This window comes from Empidonax traillii, unplaced genomic scaffold (assembly GCF_003031625.1).
Source record: "Empidonax traillii isolate 1590-97213 ecotype Southwest subspecies unplaced genomic scaffold, ASM303162v1 scaffold51:size1492887, whole genome shotgun sequence".
Lineage (NCBI taxonomy): Eukaryota > Metazoa > Chordata > Aves > Passeriformes > Tyrannidae > Empidonax > Empidonax traillii.
Window position 1 is genome coordinate 1,430,477 of NW_020955244.1, and position 16,245 is coordinate 1,446,721.

The window sequence follows — 16,245 nt, forward strand, 5'->3', positions numbered from 1 at the left end:
TGCTCTGTGATCACCTGTGATCACCTTGTCACTGTGTTCAGTGAGTTAATGAGATGCTGGGTCTCAAACTGTGTTGTTTGGGAGGCAACCCATGTTTTGGAAGGCAGTGTAAGTGATAACCTGTACTGCTGAAGTGGTACAAATTGTCTTTGACTTCACTGAGTTTGAAATTTCAGGGCAAAAGCAGATTTGTAGTGCATGGATAGACATTTCTGGGTCAATCCTTTGTAGGTCTTGTCATAATTAACTTCGTTGGGTTGCTGTTTTTGTTACTGAGTGTTTAAATGTAACTGAAAAATATGGCATTTGACACAACTTTATTCCTCTTAATTTGTTGGTGCTAAGTGGAAGGCAACCCGTGAGAATCTGTCATCCAACCTTATCAGTAAATTCCTTTCATAGCAAAAAAAGCAGAACAAAAATAAAACCACACCTGTTAATCAAATAGTTGTTCAGCCCAGGACATGGTGTCCTTTCCTTTCAACTGAAGGTTTAATTGCCAGAGGGAAAGAAAAGCAGCGAAGCTTTACAAGTTATCTGAATTATTTCTACAAACAAAACTATGAAGATAGGTAAAACAGGCAAGTTTGTCAAATAAAAATGGTGAGAATGATTAAACATAGGTACTACATAAGTGTGCCCAGGTAGCTAGACTATTAAATACATTTTTTATGAGGGAGACATGCTTGCTTGAAAATGAAATGCTATAAAAGGTGTAAGAATCAATGAGTTCTTGAAGAAGAAATGGAATACACAGGGTTTCCTTTAGGAAATGTAATACACAGCTGCCATAATTTCCAATGCACAGTCTATCACACCAAGTACTTGGTAACACCTCAGAAATAGATTAAATTAAAAACTCCATTAGGTTTCAACACACTCTGTGAGATGGACAGGTTTTATTAAATATTACCCCAAAAGAACAGGTGCTGAGGGCTTGCAGCATACACAGTGCAATCACTGCTCCATGTATTCTGTGGCACGGTGAACCAAAAATTTGTATCAGTGGAGTCCATGATCTTATATTTTGTTGGTACTTTTTTATGGGAATACAAACTCCTGAAATACGTATGTTTTAATCTAATCAATATTAAAGTATTAAAATAACGTCTTTTCCATGTTATACCAAAAATGAGAGAAACAGCTGTGTTCCTTAAAAAAAAATATTGCTATGTTAGTATTGCCTATAATATTTAATTGAATAAAGAACCATTAGGAAAACGTGTAAGACTAGCTACTGCTGTTGAAGAAATATAATGTTACCATCTAGAGTTAATGTTGGCAAGTTGTTTCAGTGTGACAGGTGAGTGAATGTGAAAGCAAAGTGTTTAGGAACCTGGGTGAACAGTAATGTGTTTATTTTAACAAGCATCTGCTGTTTTGTGCCTAGAGAAGGTGGCTTTTCTTCTCTGGGGGTGGTTTGAGAGCATTTTGGCGTTTAAGCCCCTGGGATATTGCTTTAATTCTGTGCCTGCAAAATTTTTCGCAGGGAGAGCTTGTTCAAAAAATGTACCAGCAGTTTTAGCAAATTGTTCTGAGTTCAAATTGCTCATGGAAACTTGAAATATCTGCTTGGGATTTGAAACTGTGATGATAAATTGAAACCACAAAGTATAAAGGGGATGCCAATTATTTTCTATGTTCTTTTGCTACTAGAACAGATCTAGAACAGTCACTGTGCCTTCCCTGTTCAAAAGGACGTTCTGCTTTGTTAGGAAAAAGATTTAGTGTGGAAAATTTACAGTATGGGAGTAAATGTTCGTTGCTAGGAGTGAGTCCTCAAAAGGACAAAATGGTTTGGAAGCCAGGAGTGTGCTTTCTTGCTTGCTCTGAATCCACAGTGAGACGTTCTCAGAGCGATGCCTCACCTGCTCTAGGGCTGTTTTAAGGTGGTGGGGGGAGGTTTTGAAATTATACCTTTGGCTTGAGGAACTCTGAACCCCTATTACATTTCCGAAAGACAAACTTAACCGTGTAGCCACCTGTTAACAAGAATGACTCCAGTAAATGCCCCTGAAAATATTTCTCCAAATGTTAAGATTTTGCAGTTACGTGAGGTTATAACTGGAGAAAACAAGCAAGCAAATAAAGCCCACAAAGCCCCAAAGAATCCAGTAACCTACACACCACAAACAAAAAAAATACACCACTGAAGAACCTCAAACCAAACTGGCTCTCACACAACACCAAGCTGTGAATGAGGAAGTGTTACACAGCAATGGTCAAATTAAGATGAAAGTCTCCCAGTATTACAGTAAGAATGATCTTGAACAGAAAATGTAAAAAGCAATTAGTAAACACTAATAAAGAAAATAATTTTCAATTATTTAGGATGTTTTTCATTACTTTTTGATTTTTCCCCTTAATTTCTGCTGCTGCATGCAGAATCTGCTTATTTTGGAAGTGGGAAATGTATTTGTTTTGGGGCTTTTGTTCCTCCTTATTTTCTACATTCTAAGATACCTTCAGCAAAGGACAAGGAATTTTTTTTGCTACTTTTTCTTCTGTGTCAGGTTCTGTAGAGCTAGGTGGTGATGGTGACATATGATTAGAAGCTCAGTAATATAATTTCCATCATAAACTACTTTTTTTGGTTAATATTTATACTCCTTTGATATTCACTTTAGTTATCTGCATGGTTTTATGAACACTGATAATGTGAATAATTGATTCAGTACAGAGAGAACTTCATTTAACACATTAATTTCTTAACCAGGTATATTTTACATTTGTAGTTAACCTTTATTGCACTAAAGGTTTATTACTTAAAAATGTAATTCCTTTGAAAAGGACTCAAATAAAAACCTCATTATATATTTAGTTTGCAGTATGGAAGATGTATTTTTAAAGATCTTTGAAAAATAGTGAACCAATTTTTCTTTTGGCTTAAATTGGTAGTTTCATTTTCTAATGGTGTCCTAGCAATGCACTCTCAGTGCATAATAGAGTTAAAGCAATGGGAATTTATGTAATTTTGATAGGAGTTATCAAATCTCTGATTTTGAGAATGGTAACTTGTGTTAGTCATATAAATTCTGTTTTGTCACTTCAAAACCAAGCAATTTTCTTGTTCAACTTGTCATCTGAAACTGTAGGGTTTTAAAGAATGAAAATTTCATTGAACCTCCTGGTGATGTTAGAAAGGTGATGAACACTTTGGGAATTATTTCTGAATCCCTTTCTCCTATAAAATGATGAGTAACAGATAAGGCTGGTAAAACGTTAAGTAAAAAATTAATAAATTCTTATCTTCCTTAGGGCTTTGAGGGGAATAGAAATGGTTGATGAATGAAATGTCTTCTTGTACCTGCAAAATTTAGCTAACATAGAGCACTGCTTCTTTCTAGCTAAGTAACCTGAAACAAGTCACAGTTGTGGATGTGTCAGCAAACAAGTTCCATTCTATCCCAATCTGTGTGCTCCGGATGTCGAATTTGCAGTGCTTGGATATCAGCAGCAACAACCTGAAAGATCTCCCAGAAGACATAGACAGGTAGTTTATGTTTTAATTCACTGGCAGGTTTATGAACTAATCAGTCATTTAGAAATTAGGAAGCTTCCAAGAAACACCTTTATTGAAAAACCACGTGGAAAAAAAAAACAACAACCCACATGTGGACATGTATCTATACTATTCCATTAGTATTGATGGGCTATGTCAGACAACAGAAACTACTTTTTCTGTCTCACTGATGGCAATCAGTGAACTGAATGGACTTCCTGCTGCTTTCGTGGTGATTTATCGTTGGATCTGAGCATTGGTTTTTGGGAAGTTCATGGGGTGTGCTCTGCCCCAGGTCCAGCAAAGGGGACTCACCACGGGGAGCTGGCAGCAGCAACTCTCTGGAGGGGAGGTGGGGAGGAGGAAAAGATAAACTAAAGCATATTCAGGTTGCTGAGACAGCCTGTCAAATTTCCTCAGTAAAGTAGAAAAATATTGGTAAGATTAAAAAAAATCACTGACAGTCCTCCCCCTCTCCTGTAAAGCATCCATGCTTGTGCACGCACATACTCACTCTTCCAGTTTAGGGACCCACTAGAACTAGTTTTAAGCAAAACCACGCTGATCCTTTCAGTGGGACTTGCTAGCCTGAGAAAGCTCTTTTCTTATTCCTGGGCCTATTTATTCACTCTGGAGTCCTGTGGTGACTTGGTTTACAAAACTTTACATAGCTGTAAGTAAACGGAAAAAATTATTAACTAAAACTTATCAACTAAAACTTATTAAAAAAAAAAAAAAAACAACTCTAGGTTATTTGTTGATCAGGGAATAGAAATCCCTGAGGAAAAAGAAATTTCACAGAAAACTCGTTCAATCTTTACTTTCTCAAGGCCTTTGTTGCTGGGCAAAAAGACTTTTCTAGGACATTGTGTAATCACAGATTATTCTGACGGCAGGACTGAAGCCTTAATTTGTGTTAGTAATTCACATGCATTAGCTGCAAACAGAATAAACCTACCACTATTCTCCAGGGGGACTGACCAGAGATTTCATCAACTTCAAAGAGCTTTTAAGAGGGCATTTTTCTTTTGTGGAAGGATACCCACTCAACCTAAGGGTCATTTTTTCCCCCAGAGTTGCAGACCTGATACTAAAATACCACAATCAGACATGAAAAAAATAATGTTTTCTTTGTTTGACTTTGGGTTTTGATTTTTGCATCTTTCTCTCGCTCCCCACAGTACTAATTACTGAAAAACAATAGGTGGGGACTTACTGCCTGGCACAGACGTACCTAGTTCACAGAAACCAGCACATGGTCAAAGCTGTGAGCTGATGAGCTGTATTTTTCATTAGTTCCAGGGTGCACATGATGAGGCTTTATATCATGTTCTGTCAACATCTTCTGTATGAAAGCACAGTAAATTTTGTAACCTTTTATCTTGAGTATGCTCTTGATTACTTGTCAGAGGTGTGCTATTAATATCTATAATGTTGAACCATGACTGGAGATTTCCATTAAAGTTGATGAAAATCTGTGAAAGTGGGGTTTGGGTGATTTTTTTTTGAGAAGCTGAAGATGTTGCATGTAATTGATCCTATTATACACAAGATTAAGTCAGTATTGCTGTTTTGGATAGATGTTCCTGTCTGAAAAAAAGTATTTTAAGTCATCTTTGTCTTTTATATCTTTACAGGTTAGATCAATTGCAGACACTTCTCTTGCAGAAAAACAAGCTGACTTATCTTCCACGAGCTCTTGTCAATATGCCAAAGCTCAGTTTGCTGGTTGTCAGTGGTGATGACCTGGTCGAGGTACCAACAGCCATCTGTGAGTCTACCACAGGTTTGAAGTAAGTAAAAGCGAGAGAGAAAGGGAAAATGTTCTTAAGAAAATAAGATGCAGGCACCCAAGAGAAATTCTTTCATGGGCATCAGTTTTCACAAATTCCGACCCAGTTAATGTCAGAGCAGTAAAGGGACCACTACAAAAACTGGAAATTATTAAAGGATCTTCACCTTTCTGATTTTCACCTGCCAGTTACCTGCATTGTAAACCTGCCTAAACTGCTGTTCTTGGGCAGATGGGGTCATAGCAGCTGTCTCAGAGGAGGACCAGTAGCCTGGCAGTAAGCTGTTGATAAGCTCAGTGCTGCCAAGAGCATCTTGCTGGGAGAGTGACGCGTGGATAACAAAAGGTTAAATAAGGTCACATGATTTCAGAAGCTCTTTGCTGTGAAATGCCACCCTATTGCTGCACACAGGATAAGGCTAGGAGACCTTTTAGTCTGCAGTTGTGGTGGTCACGCTTGGGAGGGGACACAGCTGGAGCAGCTGACTCCAGCTGACCCGTAGGGTGTCATACTCAGCGTATAAAGGCAAGAGAAAGGAGAGTGAAGGTTGGTCACTTGTTATTAAGTTTTTTTTTTGTCTTCCAAGGAAACCAGCTACATAAACTGAGCCTCTGCTTCCCAGGAAGTGGCTAGACATCACCTGTTGAGTAGAGAATTAGGTCTTTGCTTTGCTTTGCTTTGCTCTAGTGTATAGCTTTTATTTTTCTCATAAGCTCTCTCAACTTACAACTTTTTTCATCTGCTGTTTTCCACTTGTCTTGCTGAGAAGTGGGGGAGAGAGAGAGAGAGAGCTGTTTGGTGGGCACCTGGACAGCCAAAGTCAGCTGATCACAGACTCACAGCAATTCATGAGATTTTGGAAAGCCGTATGATTTGCTGAAACATTTGTTCTTTTGAAAGCAACGATTTTGTTGATATTTTTTCCTTTCTTGGAGCGAAAATCAGAGATTTTCAGAATGCAGTGCACTTAAGTTGGACATTAAGCAAGTTGTCTATGTAATCACCTAGTTTTTCACATGCAACATGCACCTTCAGGAAGCTTGCAAATGCAATGTAACGTAAGTCCAGGTATACGTTGTAAAAGAGAATTATTAATTATTAATGTAATAACAATAAAAATTATTATTAAGAACCAAATTATTAATACCAACCAAAAATAATTATTATTAATGTAATAACAACAAAAGAATGGAAGTATGTATTTTTGCCTAAGTGATAGTGGCAAAACTCCAGATTGCCAGGCAATGTTGTTAGGATGGAGTTTGTACTGCTTATCAACAGATGTGAGATTACAGTGTAGTCTGTCAGAAGTTCTATAATAAAGAAATTTACCTATAATTACAAAGAATCTGATAATTTTTAGATGGAAAGTGGAATAGAGAGAAGGTGTTTCCAATATGTGTATCCTAACAATGCCATAATGCCAATTTGAGATACTGTTCTTTACGTTTCTCCTTCCGGCTCTAGAAGCAATTTCTACAACGTCATTTTTGTTGACCAGTGATGTTCAGCAGCCTGTAGCGTATTTTCTTCTGTTAATCTCTGTCTAGATTCGTAAGTCTCAGGAATGGTCCAGCTGAAACGATTGTATGTGAAGACACTGAAGAAATTATAGAAAGTGAACGCGAACGTGAGCAAGTTGAGAAAGAGTTTATGAAGGCATACATTGACGACCTAAAGGAAAGGGGTATGTGTGAACTTGCAGTAAGCTTCCTGCTACCTTGGATATAAGTGCAGACACCTGTTGGGAACATTTATTTTTGAGAGTACAAGCCATAAATCCTTAAACTGTAGTTGTCTGTTATGGTGTTAAATAAGATTGATAGTGAAAATGCCAAGTGTGTTTTGTTAAAAGATTGGGCTCTAACTAGGAAACTTGATATTGAAGTAATGTGTAGAAATTTAATTGTGTGTTTGTACATGAACTAACTTTAATTCACTAGTAAAGTATACCAAGATTATTCTCATTCCCTAGATTTAATTACCTCACTTGGGATTAGCACTAGTGATGTCAAATTCCTGAAGTGCTTCTCCTCCTCAAAGAGGAGAGGGTCTTTGTACCAGTAGAACATTCTTTAACAGTATTATCTGTGCCAGGGAAATGATTGTTTAACCACTGTACAATCAGAGTAAAATCTCTGCTTTTGTCTTTATTTCATATCGCCTGAAGCTTTGCATATTACTTCATTTTGCTACTTTGTCTTACATTTACCATCATTAGGAGACTGTTGATCTACTGAGCCTTTAGTAAAATGTTAGGAGGCAAAGGGAAAGTTTCTTGTGAGCCAGAATACCCTGTAGACTCTGTTTTAATCCCTTTGAGAGTCGGTGTGTAGAAATGACGTTTGTGGAATGAATATTTTGGTATCTTTTCATTCCTTGCAGATCATTTAAGTGATCTGTCCAGAGACCTGGTAAAAGAGAAATACGAAGAAAGGCCATGGGATGTGGCTTCAGAATAGTTTTCATGTTCTGATACTGGACTTTTTTTCCCTTAATATCCATGATGTGAGCACTGGAGTATTCATGCTGTCTGTCTCTAAAGTGATGTCTGCCATAAAAGCACCAGATTCCAACAGTGGTGACAGTGGGGTGGTTAAAATGGAGGGAAGAAAAGAATGGAGGGAAAAACTGAGGTCATAATTTGGCTTTAGAGATAGTCATAAAATACGTAGTGGTGGAGCTGTATTTACATGATTATGACATGTGAAGTCTGCCTGGCTGCCTGAAACTTGCTTTGGGACCTACAGAGAACAGGCCAGTCCATGCTCCTTTGGGGCAAGGCAGCTCAGGGACAACACAAGACAAAACTTTATCGTGAGTTTAGATCATGGATCACTCTTGTATTTCGGGCTTCTGAACTTCTCTACCACGGATTAAGCCAATACCTGCTTTTGAAAAACAGGTTGGAGAAGGAATAGCTCGTGCAAAATACAAACCAGCAGAATTTCTGAAAGGTAGCACAGAGATCGTTTGCAGAGTACCTTTGAAGTAAAACCAAGCCCAGCTGTTTCTAGCTAAGGGTTTCATTTATTTGTGCTGGGTTACACAGCTAAAATCTGAGATGCATTTCTTTTTTCTCTTTTTCACAGAGTCTACTCCTTCCTACACTACGAAAGTGTTACTCAGTCTTCAGCTCTGACGATCAAAAAACCTCTAAATCACCAGTGAATGTCTGGAAAATCCTCTTTTTATCCACCTGAATAGTAAAAACTGGAAAATATAAATGACCAGAATTACATCAAAATCATAACGAATTATTTATTTGTTACTGTAGTTGTTCCCACTAACTACAGGTAAAAACAAGGGGCAGCAGAGCCTTCATAAGATGCTGTTTCACATTTTAAGTCAGCATATTTATTTTCAAGTTCAACAGTAATAGCCACTAATTTGCATATAGACCTGCTGAAAGTAAATATTCACCCAAATAAAATATAAACAGGCATAGATGAAAGATGGAGACATTCTATGTTGTAGCTGAAGCAGTGGAACATAAAGCATGATCTTAAAAAGAGATCTGATTTTATAAGAGGGGATAATTTAGAAAATTATTTTCTAATTCCAAAAAATGAATGTAATCTGTGGTTTTTTAAAGACCAAATAACACATTTATTTATTTTCAATACTCAAAGCGAGAACACACCCATAATTATTTGCATTTACTTTCTATACTGCAAGAAAATTGTCCTTCTTGGGATTTTCAGTTAACTTTTTAAAGCTTAAACAACTTTTTGTATAGAAGGTTGTAGCAGTTTTCCTGCTTTTTTTTTTTTCTTTCCCCAGCATACTATAAGATTTTACCTGTTTGCAAATTCAAGTACCAATGTAATGGAAACTTCTGTGCTAAGCAGTCTTATACTAGTGTATTAAATAAGATTTTAAGGACTAAGCAGTATGAACTAATGCTATCATTAAAATGATGATAAAGGTCTTCTTCCTGGTTTCAGATTACAGGATTTTGTGGACATTTATTGGAATTTTCCAAGTTGCTTAAGAATAAGTTTGCTGGTATAAAGTTATATTGCTTGCTATTTAATAATCTGTTTATATATAATTATCTAAGTGTATACAGTGTAGACCTTCAGAAACCTAGTTTTACATGTACTTTTTGTTTAATAAATCAATACTTTTTAATCTGAGAATTTACATGGTCCTAAACTTATGAGTGCAGTTAAGTGAAATTGTATTTACATCTTGTGGGTTTTTTTGTTATGGATGAGGTGTTTTCAGCTTTGTGCAGTAGAATGCAACTTAAGTCAGTCCTATTTAAAAAACAAAGCAATGAAGGGTATGCTCTTCAGACTTCTATTAGACTAAATTAGACTATTTAGAAAAACATATACCGATTTTGATGTTTTCTTTTTAACATTCTAGCATTCAATCTTTTAAAAGAAGAGAATAGGTGTGTTATTTATTTCAGTTGCAAACTTCTGCAGTTATATTACTATCTAAATGAAACCCACTCAAATTGGTCTCTAGGTGTTAAAGCAGATCTTAAACAAGTTCTGATTAAAGGAAAAGTTAAAAAACTCTAAGAAAAATTTACATTGATCTTAAAATCATAGAGGACAATTCTTTAAATTATTATTAGGTAATGAAATAGGATAAAATAGTAGCAATTAAAGTGGGCTTAGAGAAATCAGGCTATGTGAAACTATTTTTTTCTATAGAAATTATACATTTGATTGGTTAAGGTTGGACATTAGTGCAATAAACTTCTGTAAGACAGCTGTTTTGGCATGGTTTGAAATTCTATTTCTAGAATTCTGTCATATAGTCTAACACCCACTAAAAAATTGCAGGAATGAAAATCACAAGCTCTGTGCTTATAGAATTGGGACGGACATTATGGGAGTTCCAGCTTTACAAACAACCAGGGATGCCGACATAGTTAACAACCAAAAATGTTAGTGCAAATTCTGGTATCAGAATTGTTGGATATTTAAACGGAAAGTACTTGAATAGAGACTTATTTAACATTGCAGATAATCTTACTGAAGAGACTTTTGCTCTTCGCGGGTAAGAGTGGTGCAGATAAACTGGGGGACAGTCAGAAGAAACAAATAACATAAAACCCACATATTTTTAACTTGATTGGACGGTGGTGTTCACGAGTCCATTTTGCTTGTCAATATTTACTCATGCAAAATCAAGCTCTAAAACCAGGTTTTTTTAATGCAGCAGCAAACTTAAGGTAGAAGGCTAAAACTTGAACTCACATATCTGAACTAGGAACAGAAGTTCTGTTTTTCAGTAAAGGTAACTGTGAGACAACTTACAAAAGACTCATAAATTTTCATCCACTAGCAATCTTTAAGTTCAGCTTAGCACTTCCCTAAAAAAAGATTCTGTAGCATTTAAGTAGTGTAAAATGCAAGGCCAGTGGTGCACAGGGGATCCAGCTAGTGCTCTCCAACTTGACTTTGGACACCTGTGAACCTAATTTTCATGGAATAACAGGTCAGTTTCAGTTGGAAGAGACATTCAAAGATCATCTACCCCAACCCCTCTGTCACAGGCAGGGACATCTTTTACTGGGCCAGGTTTTTCAAAGCCCAGTCCAAGCTGACCATTCACAATTCCCATGATGGGACATCCACACAACTCACTAATCTTGTAAAGAATGTCTTCCTTAGATCCAATTTAGAACGAATTCTACCCCCTTTCAGTTTCAGACTGTTACCCTTTGTCCTGTCACTACAAACCCTGGTAAAAAAAAATCTTCCTCCCTCTTTCTCATAAGCCTATTTATGCTGACTAGCTGCAGTAAGTCGTGCCTTCTCCAGCCTGAACAATCTCAGCTCTTCCTCTCAGCTTTTCCTCAACGCAGAAATGCCCCAGCTCTCTGACCCTTTTTTGTGGCCCTCCTCTGGACCTGCTCCAACAGGGCCATATCTTTCTTGTGCTGGGAATGATGCAGCTCTCCAGGCAGAGCAGAGGGAGGTAACCAGCTCCCTGGACTTGCTGGCCATGTTCCTTTTGATGCAGGGTAGGGATGGCCTTCTGGGCTGCAAGAGCACGTAGGCCAGCTCATGTCCCATTTTTTTTGCCCATTAGTCCCTCTCCACAGGGCTGAGAGCTTTTATTCCGAGCTCTTGGAGAACATTACCTCCTCAGATCTTACCCACAGAAGGAAAAGGGTATTTTTGTCATGGAATTAGTTAAATGCCTCTGTTTAAGGGGAAGATGAACTGTCTCTATTACACCTAAGACTGCCAGCTATTACTGAAAGTCCTAATTTCAACATAATTGCCTTTGAGTTCTACTTCTATGTCCTTTACAATGAAAATACTATAAGAACATACTTATAATATAATTTTAAATATAACTGTATTAGTGTCATTCACCACCGTAAGAAATCTGTATGTCAAAAGATACCTAATTTTGAATTAGATCTAATTTTATTGCTTTTTTAAGCAACCTCTGTTCAACTCTGTTTTACTAGCAATTGTGTTTTAAACTATTATCTTTCACCAGAAAACAACACCACCAGGGAAGAGATTTCTGTTATTGGCATGTTTCATACTTTCTTTTTTGAATTTTGAAAATGAACAACCTTATGAATGAGAGGAATATTGTGTGCCAATGGAAATCTCTGCTGTTTGCAAATTTATGATGTCAAATACTTACATTCCTAAAGGAAAGCAATAAGTTTTTTAGTTCTGCACTGCTTTGTTTACAGTAGTTCAAATACTACACTTTCTAAAACTCAATACTTTGTTCTGCTTTGCAAGGCGCTGCTATTTCAAAGCAGAAAGATTGTGAGCAATTGAAATATGTTTTCTAGAATACACATCAGCTCAGTGTGCAAAAATAAATCCGATAATCGCTTTTAATGGTGTTCCTTTTCCTTGTTCCACATCGTGGCCTTGTTTTTAAGAACAGCCAAGTATAGTCTAGGAAGACTAATTTATAAAGACAGCAAATAACTGGAAATGTAATTAATGAATGCCTAAGAATAACATAATCTTCCAACAGATATTGGCTTAAAATTTACAGTTAATACTGGACAATATATTCTTCTTTTTTTTTTCCCTTGAGCATTTATGCAACACCAAAACTGTTTTATTGTGTTTCTTTTCTTCTAAGGAAGCACCGAGCAAAATGACAAACAGGGAATGCTCTTTTCTTGATGTCATGACAATTTTAGCAGCCTCTAGGTCCTGGTCCGTGGATGATTTCACAGAATCAGATTTGATTGGAAGAGGCCTTGAGATGATCTAGTTCCATCTCCTGATGTTTCCTGCCATGGGTAGGGACAAATTCCAGTAGACCAGGTTGTTCAGAGCCCCATTCAATGTGGCCTTGAACACTTTCAGGGATGGGGCACCCACAGCTTCTCTGGGCAATCTACTGCAGTGCCTCTCTACACTCTGAGAAAAGAATTTCTTATAATTCAAATTATTTTAAATTATATTTAAATTTTAAATTTTAATTACTCTAAATATTAAAACGCTTCCCCCCTTGACCCATCACTATCAGTCTGCATAAAAAGTAGCTCTCCTTTTTTTTTCTGTAGGTATTGGAAGGCTGCAATAAGATCTGCCCAGAGTCTTCTCTGCTCCAGGCTGCACAACCCCAGCTCTCTCAGCCTGCCTTCATAGGAGAGGTGCTCCAGCCCTCTGCTTGTCCTCACAGCCCTCTCTAACAGGTCCATGTCTTTCCTGTGCTGAAGATGCCAGAGCTGGTTACTGGCACTTAGGATGGGGTCTCACCAGGACAAGCCCTGCTGGTTGTCTCAGAACATGTCCTTGTCTTTTATGTGCCTTAGCATAACTTTGAGGAGGGTCTGCTCCAGGATCTTCCCAGAGAGAAGTGAGGGTCATCGGTCCACAGTTCCCTGGGTCTCCCTTTCTCCCCTTTTTAAAAATAGTAGTCATGTTTCCTTTTTTCCAGTCATTAGAGACTTCACCTGACCACCATGACTTTTCAAATAAGATGGGGAAGTGCCTGCCAACGACATCAGAGTGTATCCTCAGGATCCCTGGATGCATCTCACCAGGTCCCAAAGACTCGTGGTTATTCAGCCTCGTCAAGTGGTCTCAAAGCTGCCTTTCACTGGCCAGTGTGAAGGACTTCACTCCCCCAAATCCACCTAGATGTTTGGGGACTCCAGAGACATGGGAAGCCTGGTGATCAGTGAAGACTGAGGTGAAGAACTCACTGAATACTCTATCCTTCCTCATATCTGTTGATATCAATTCTCCCTTCCCATTTGTGACAGAAGCTAGGTCACACTCTTCTGCTTTCACCATGATTTCCAACTCCTCGTGCTTGTTACCCATGCTGCATGCAGTGGTGTAGAGGCACTTCATCTGGGCCATTGATCTCTTCACCTTTTGGGAGGAGCCTTCCCTAAATCCTTGGGGATGACTTACGGGTGTTTCCTTGCTGCTTCCTGGAAGTGCTCTTGTTTCCTTGTTCCTCTCTGACGCTTGGAAATGCACCCCCTTCCCCTGCTGAACGCAGTTTAGAGCTCTGCTAAGAAGTCCAGCCATCTTCCTTCCCAGAACATGCTCACACCCAGGCAGGTGATCCCCATCTGGCACCAATGCCTGGTCTTTTGAAGGCGCATCCCAGACTGCAGGACCCCAAACTCTGAGCATGGCACGAGCCATGCAGTCAGTAATGCACTTGATCCATTCCTCCCCTTCTTCCTTGGTTCCAGTCCCCAGCTGGGAGCATAGAGGATACAATACCTCTGTTTCCAACCCCTTCAACACCTTCCTGAGGGACGTGAAGCCCCTTCTGATATTTTGCAGCCTCCTTCTTGCAGCATCATTCAACTCTGTGTGAAAGAGCAGGCGTGGATAACAGTCCTATGGTTTTACGTGGCTTGGCAGCCTCTTTGTGACGTTGCAAATGTGAGCCCCCAGTACTCAGCAAACCTCCCTAGAGAGGTTGTCCAGATGGCAAATGGGTGCTTCAGTGCCACTCAGTGAGAAGTCACCAATTGCTAACAATATTAATGCTTTTTTTGGTGCCACTCTTTCAGAGCAGATTAGCTCCTGCTTCGCAGTGGGTGGGAGGAGGTTGGAAAGTGGGGTTTTTCCCCTGTTTTCAAGACCTCATTTGAAATGGTCCTAATAAATTGAAGAACTGTAACTCAGCATAATTCTGGTTTTGTACCACTTGAGTGACACTTAGCAGTTCAGGAAGAGTCTCCTCTCCTTTTCAGTAGCTGAATCTGCTGCTTGGGCTGACTCCAGCTGTGACTGTATTCGCTCTCTTCTTCACTCCACTGGTCCATTAACAGCCATGGTATTGCTTAGTGTGAAGAGGGTATCTGCATGGTGTTTTCATTATCTTCCAACTGCCATTAATAGGAAAATATCATTACTGTCTCTTACTGCTCCATGGTAACTTCTTGTTGCCAGCTGCAAAATAACTACTTCAGGTTCAGGAAAATCTTTGTAAAGATGCATTTTATATCTAAAATGCAATTACATCGTAGACATATTGCCTTGGCTATGTTCAGAGTTTCTATTTTCCATTAATGCTTCCAGCCTTTTCCTAAAATCAATAGTGACATTTATAAAGTAATTAAATTAGCTGTCAAATCCTGGTGAATAGACCTGTAAGGAAGAGCATCAGCTTACAGGACTGAAAATCAGTTTTAGACTATAAAAAGAAAATCAACGTTTAAGTTCAAATTTAGATATACAACATTGCATCTTCTTTTTCATTTTTTTACAAAGATTCAGACAATTTGAGGCTCAGCCAGCCTTAGGGCCTGTGTATTGTGTAATGACACAAAATAATACATTTACAAAAAAACAATATGTTATACTGTAGGGCTTTAAGCTGATAAAATATTATTCAGTGTTTCATTCCTACTCTGTGTTTGCTGATTTAAAAAACTGAAACGATATCTCAGCTGTGGGTTCTATATAACTTTCTGTCAAGATAAATATTCGAAAATAAGTTGATGCCAAGTTTGTTGTGGTGCTGCCCTGGCCCCAGAGAGATGGAGCAGGTCATATGTCTGCCCTCTATTCAGAGAAGGTGAGTTCAGTTGTTAGATATTGGTATCTGCAGGAACCACCACCGATGGCTCCACTTGATGCCGCCAGGTAACGAAAGGAGATCGAGCCTTTAATTTGTTTTTAAAATGCAGTTGCGTTTTTGCCTTTTTGAAGTTCCTGCGCACTTATGCACACAGCATGAGGGGCAAACACGAGGAATTAGGGAACTGCGTGCAGTTGCAGGACTGTGACCTCGTGGGGATCAGGAGGATGTGGTGGGACGGCCTCTGTGAACGGAGCGTTGCGATTCAGGCTCTTTGGGATGGACAGACCGAAAGCACGAACAGGTTGGGCTGTCCCTTATGTGAGAGAATAGGTGGAATGCACTAAGCTTTCTGCTGGATTGACAAGACATCAGGGTGTTTCTTGGGGAAAATAAACGGAAAATTCCTGCTGGAAATTGTAGAGGATCCAGCTAGGAGAGTTATTCTGCTGTACCTTGTGTTCACAAAACAGCAAGGGGTTGTGAAAGTAAAAGGCAGCCTTAGCTGCAGTAACCATAAGATGGTGGAAACTGGGATTCTGAGACAAGAGGGAACAGAATAAGAACAGAACTATGGGTTTTAGAGAGCAGATTTTGGTGCCTTCAGGAACATACTTGAATGTGTCCTGTGGGGTAAGAGATAAGAGGAAATAAGGGGCCAAGAAAGCTGATTGGTACCCGAGGATCACCTTCTCTAAGCTCAAGAGCAGTTTGTGCCAGTGTGTAAGAAGTCAAGTAAAAACTGAGAGAGGCCTGTGGGGATGAACAATGAGCTCCTGTCAAAATTGTAAGAGTTTAAAAAAAAAGGCACAAAGGTATACTTGCAGGGGAAGGTAACCTGGGAGCAATAATGAGGCACTGTCCAAGCGTGCAGAAGAAAGCATGGCTAGGAGAGAAAAAGTCCATTTGGAGTTGAAACTGGTGGAGAATGTCAAGGATAAC

At 38.7% G+C, this 16,245-nt stretch overlaps 1 protein-coding gene across 1 annotated transcript in view; it reads left to right on the forward strand.

The window, feature by feature from the left end:
* LRRC2 (leucine rich repeat containing 2) overlaps positions 1-8,542 on the forward strand; it is a 62,138-nt gene extending 53,596 nt beyond the window's left edge. The window contains exons 6-9 of the mRNA XM_027879169.1: positions 3,348-3,493; positions 5,140-5,295; positions 6,846-6,982; positions 8,388-8,542. Coding sequence (XP_027734970.1) covers positions 3,348-3,493; positions 5,140-5,295; positions 6,846-6,982; positions 8,388-8,437 — 489 coding nt within the window. The 3' untranslated portion in view covers positions 8,438-8,542. The remainder of the gene's footprint in view (positions 1-3,347; positions 3,494-5,139; positions 5,296-6,845; positions 6,983-8,387) is intronic.
* Positions 8,543-16,245: the final 7,703 nt, after the last annotated feature.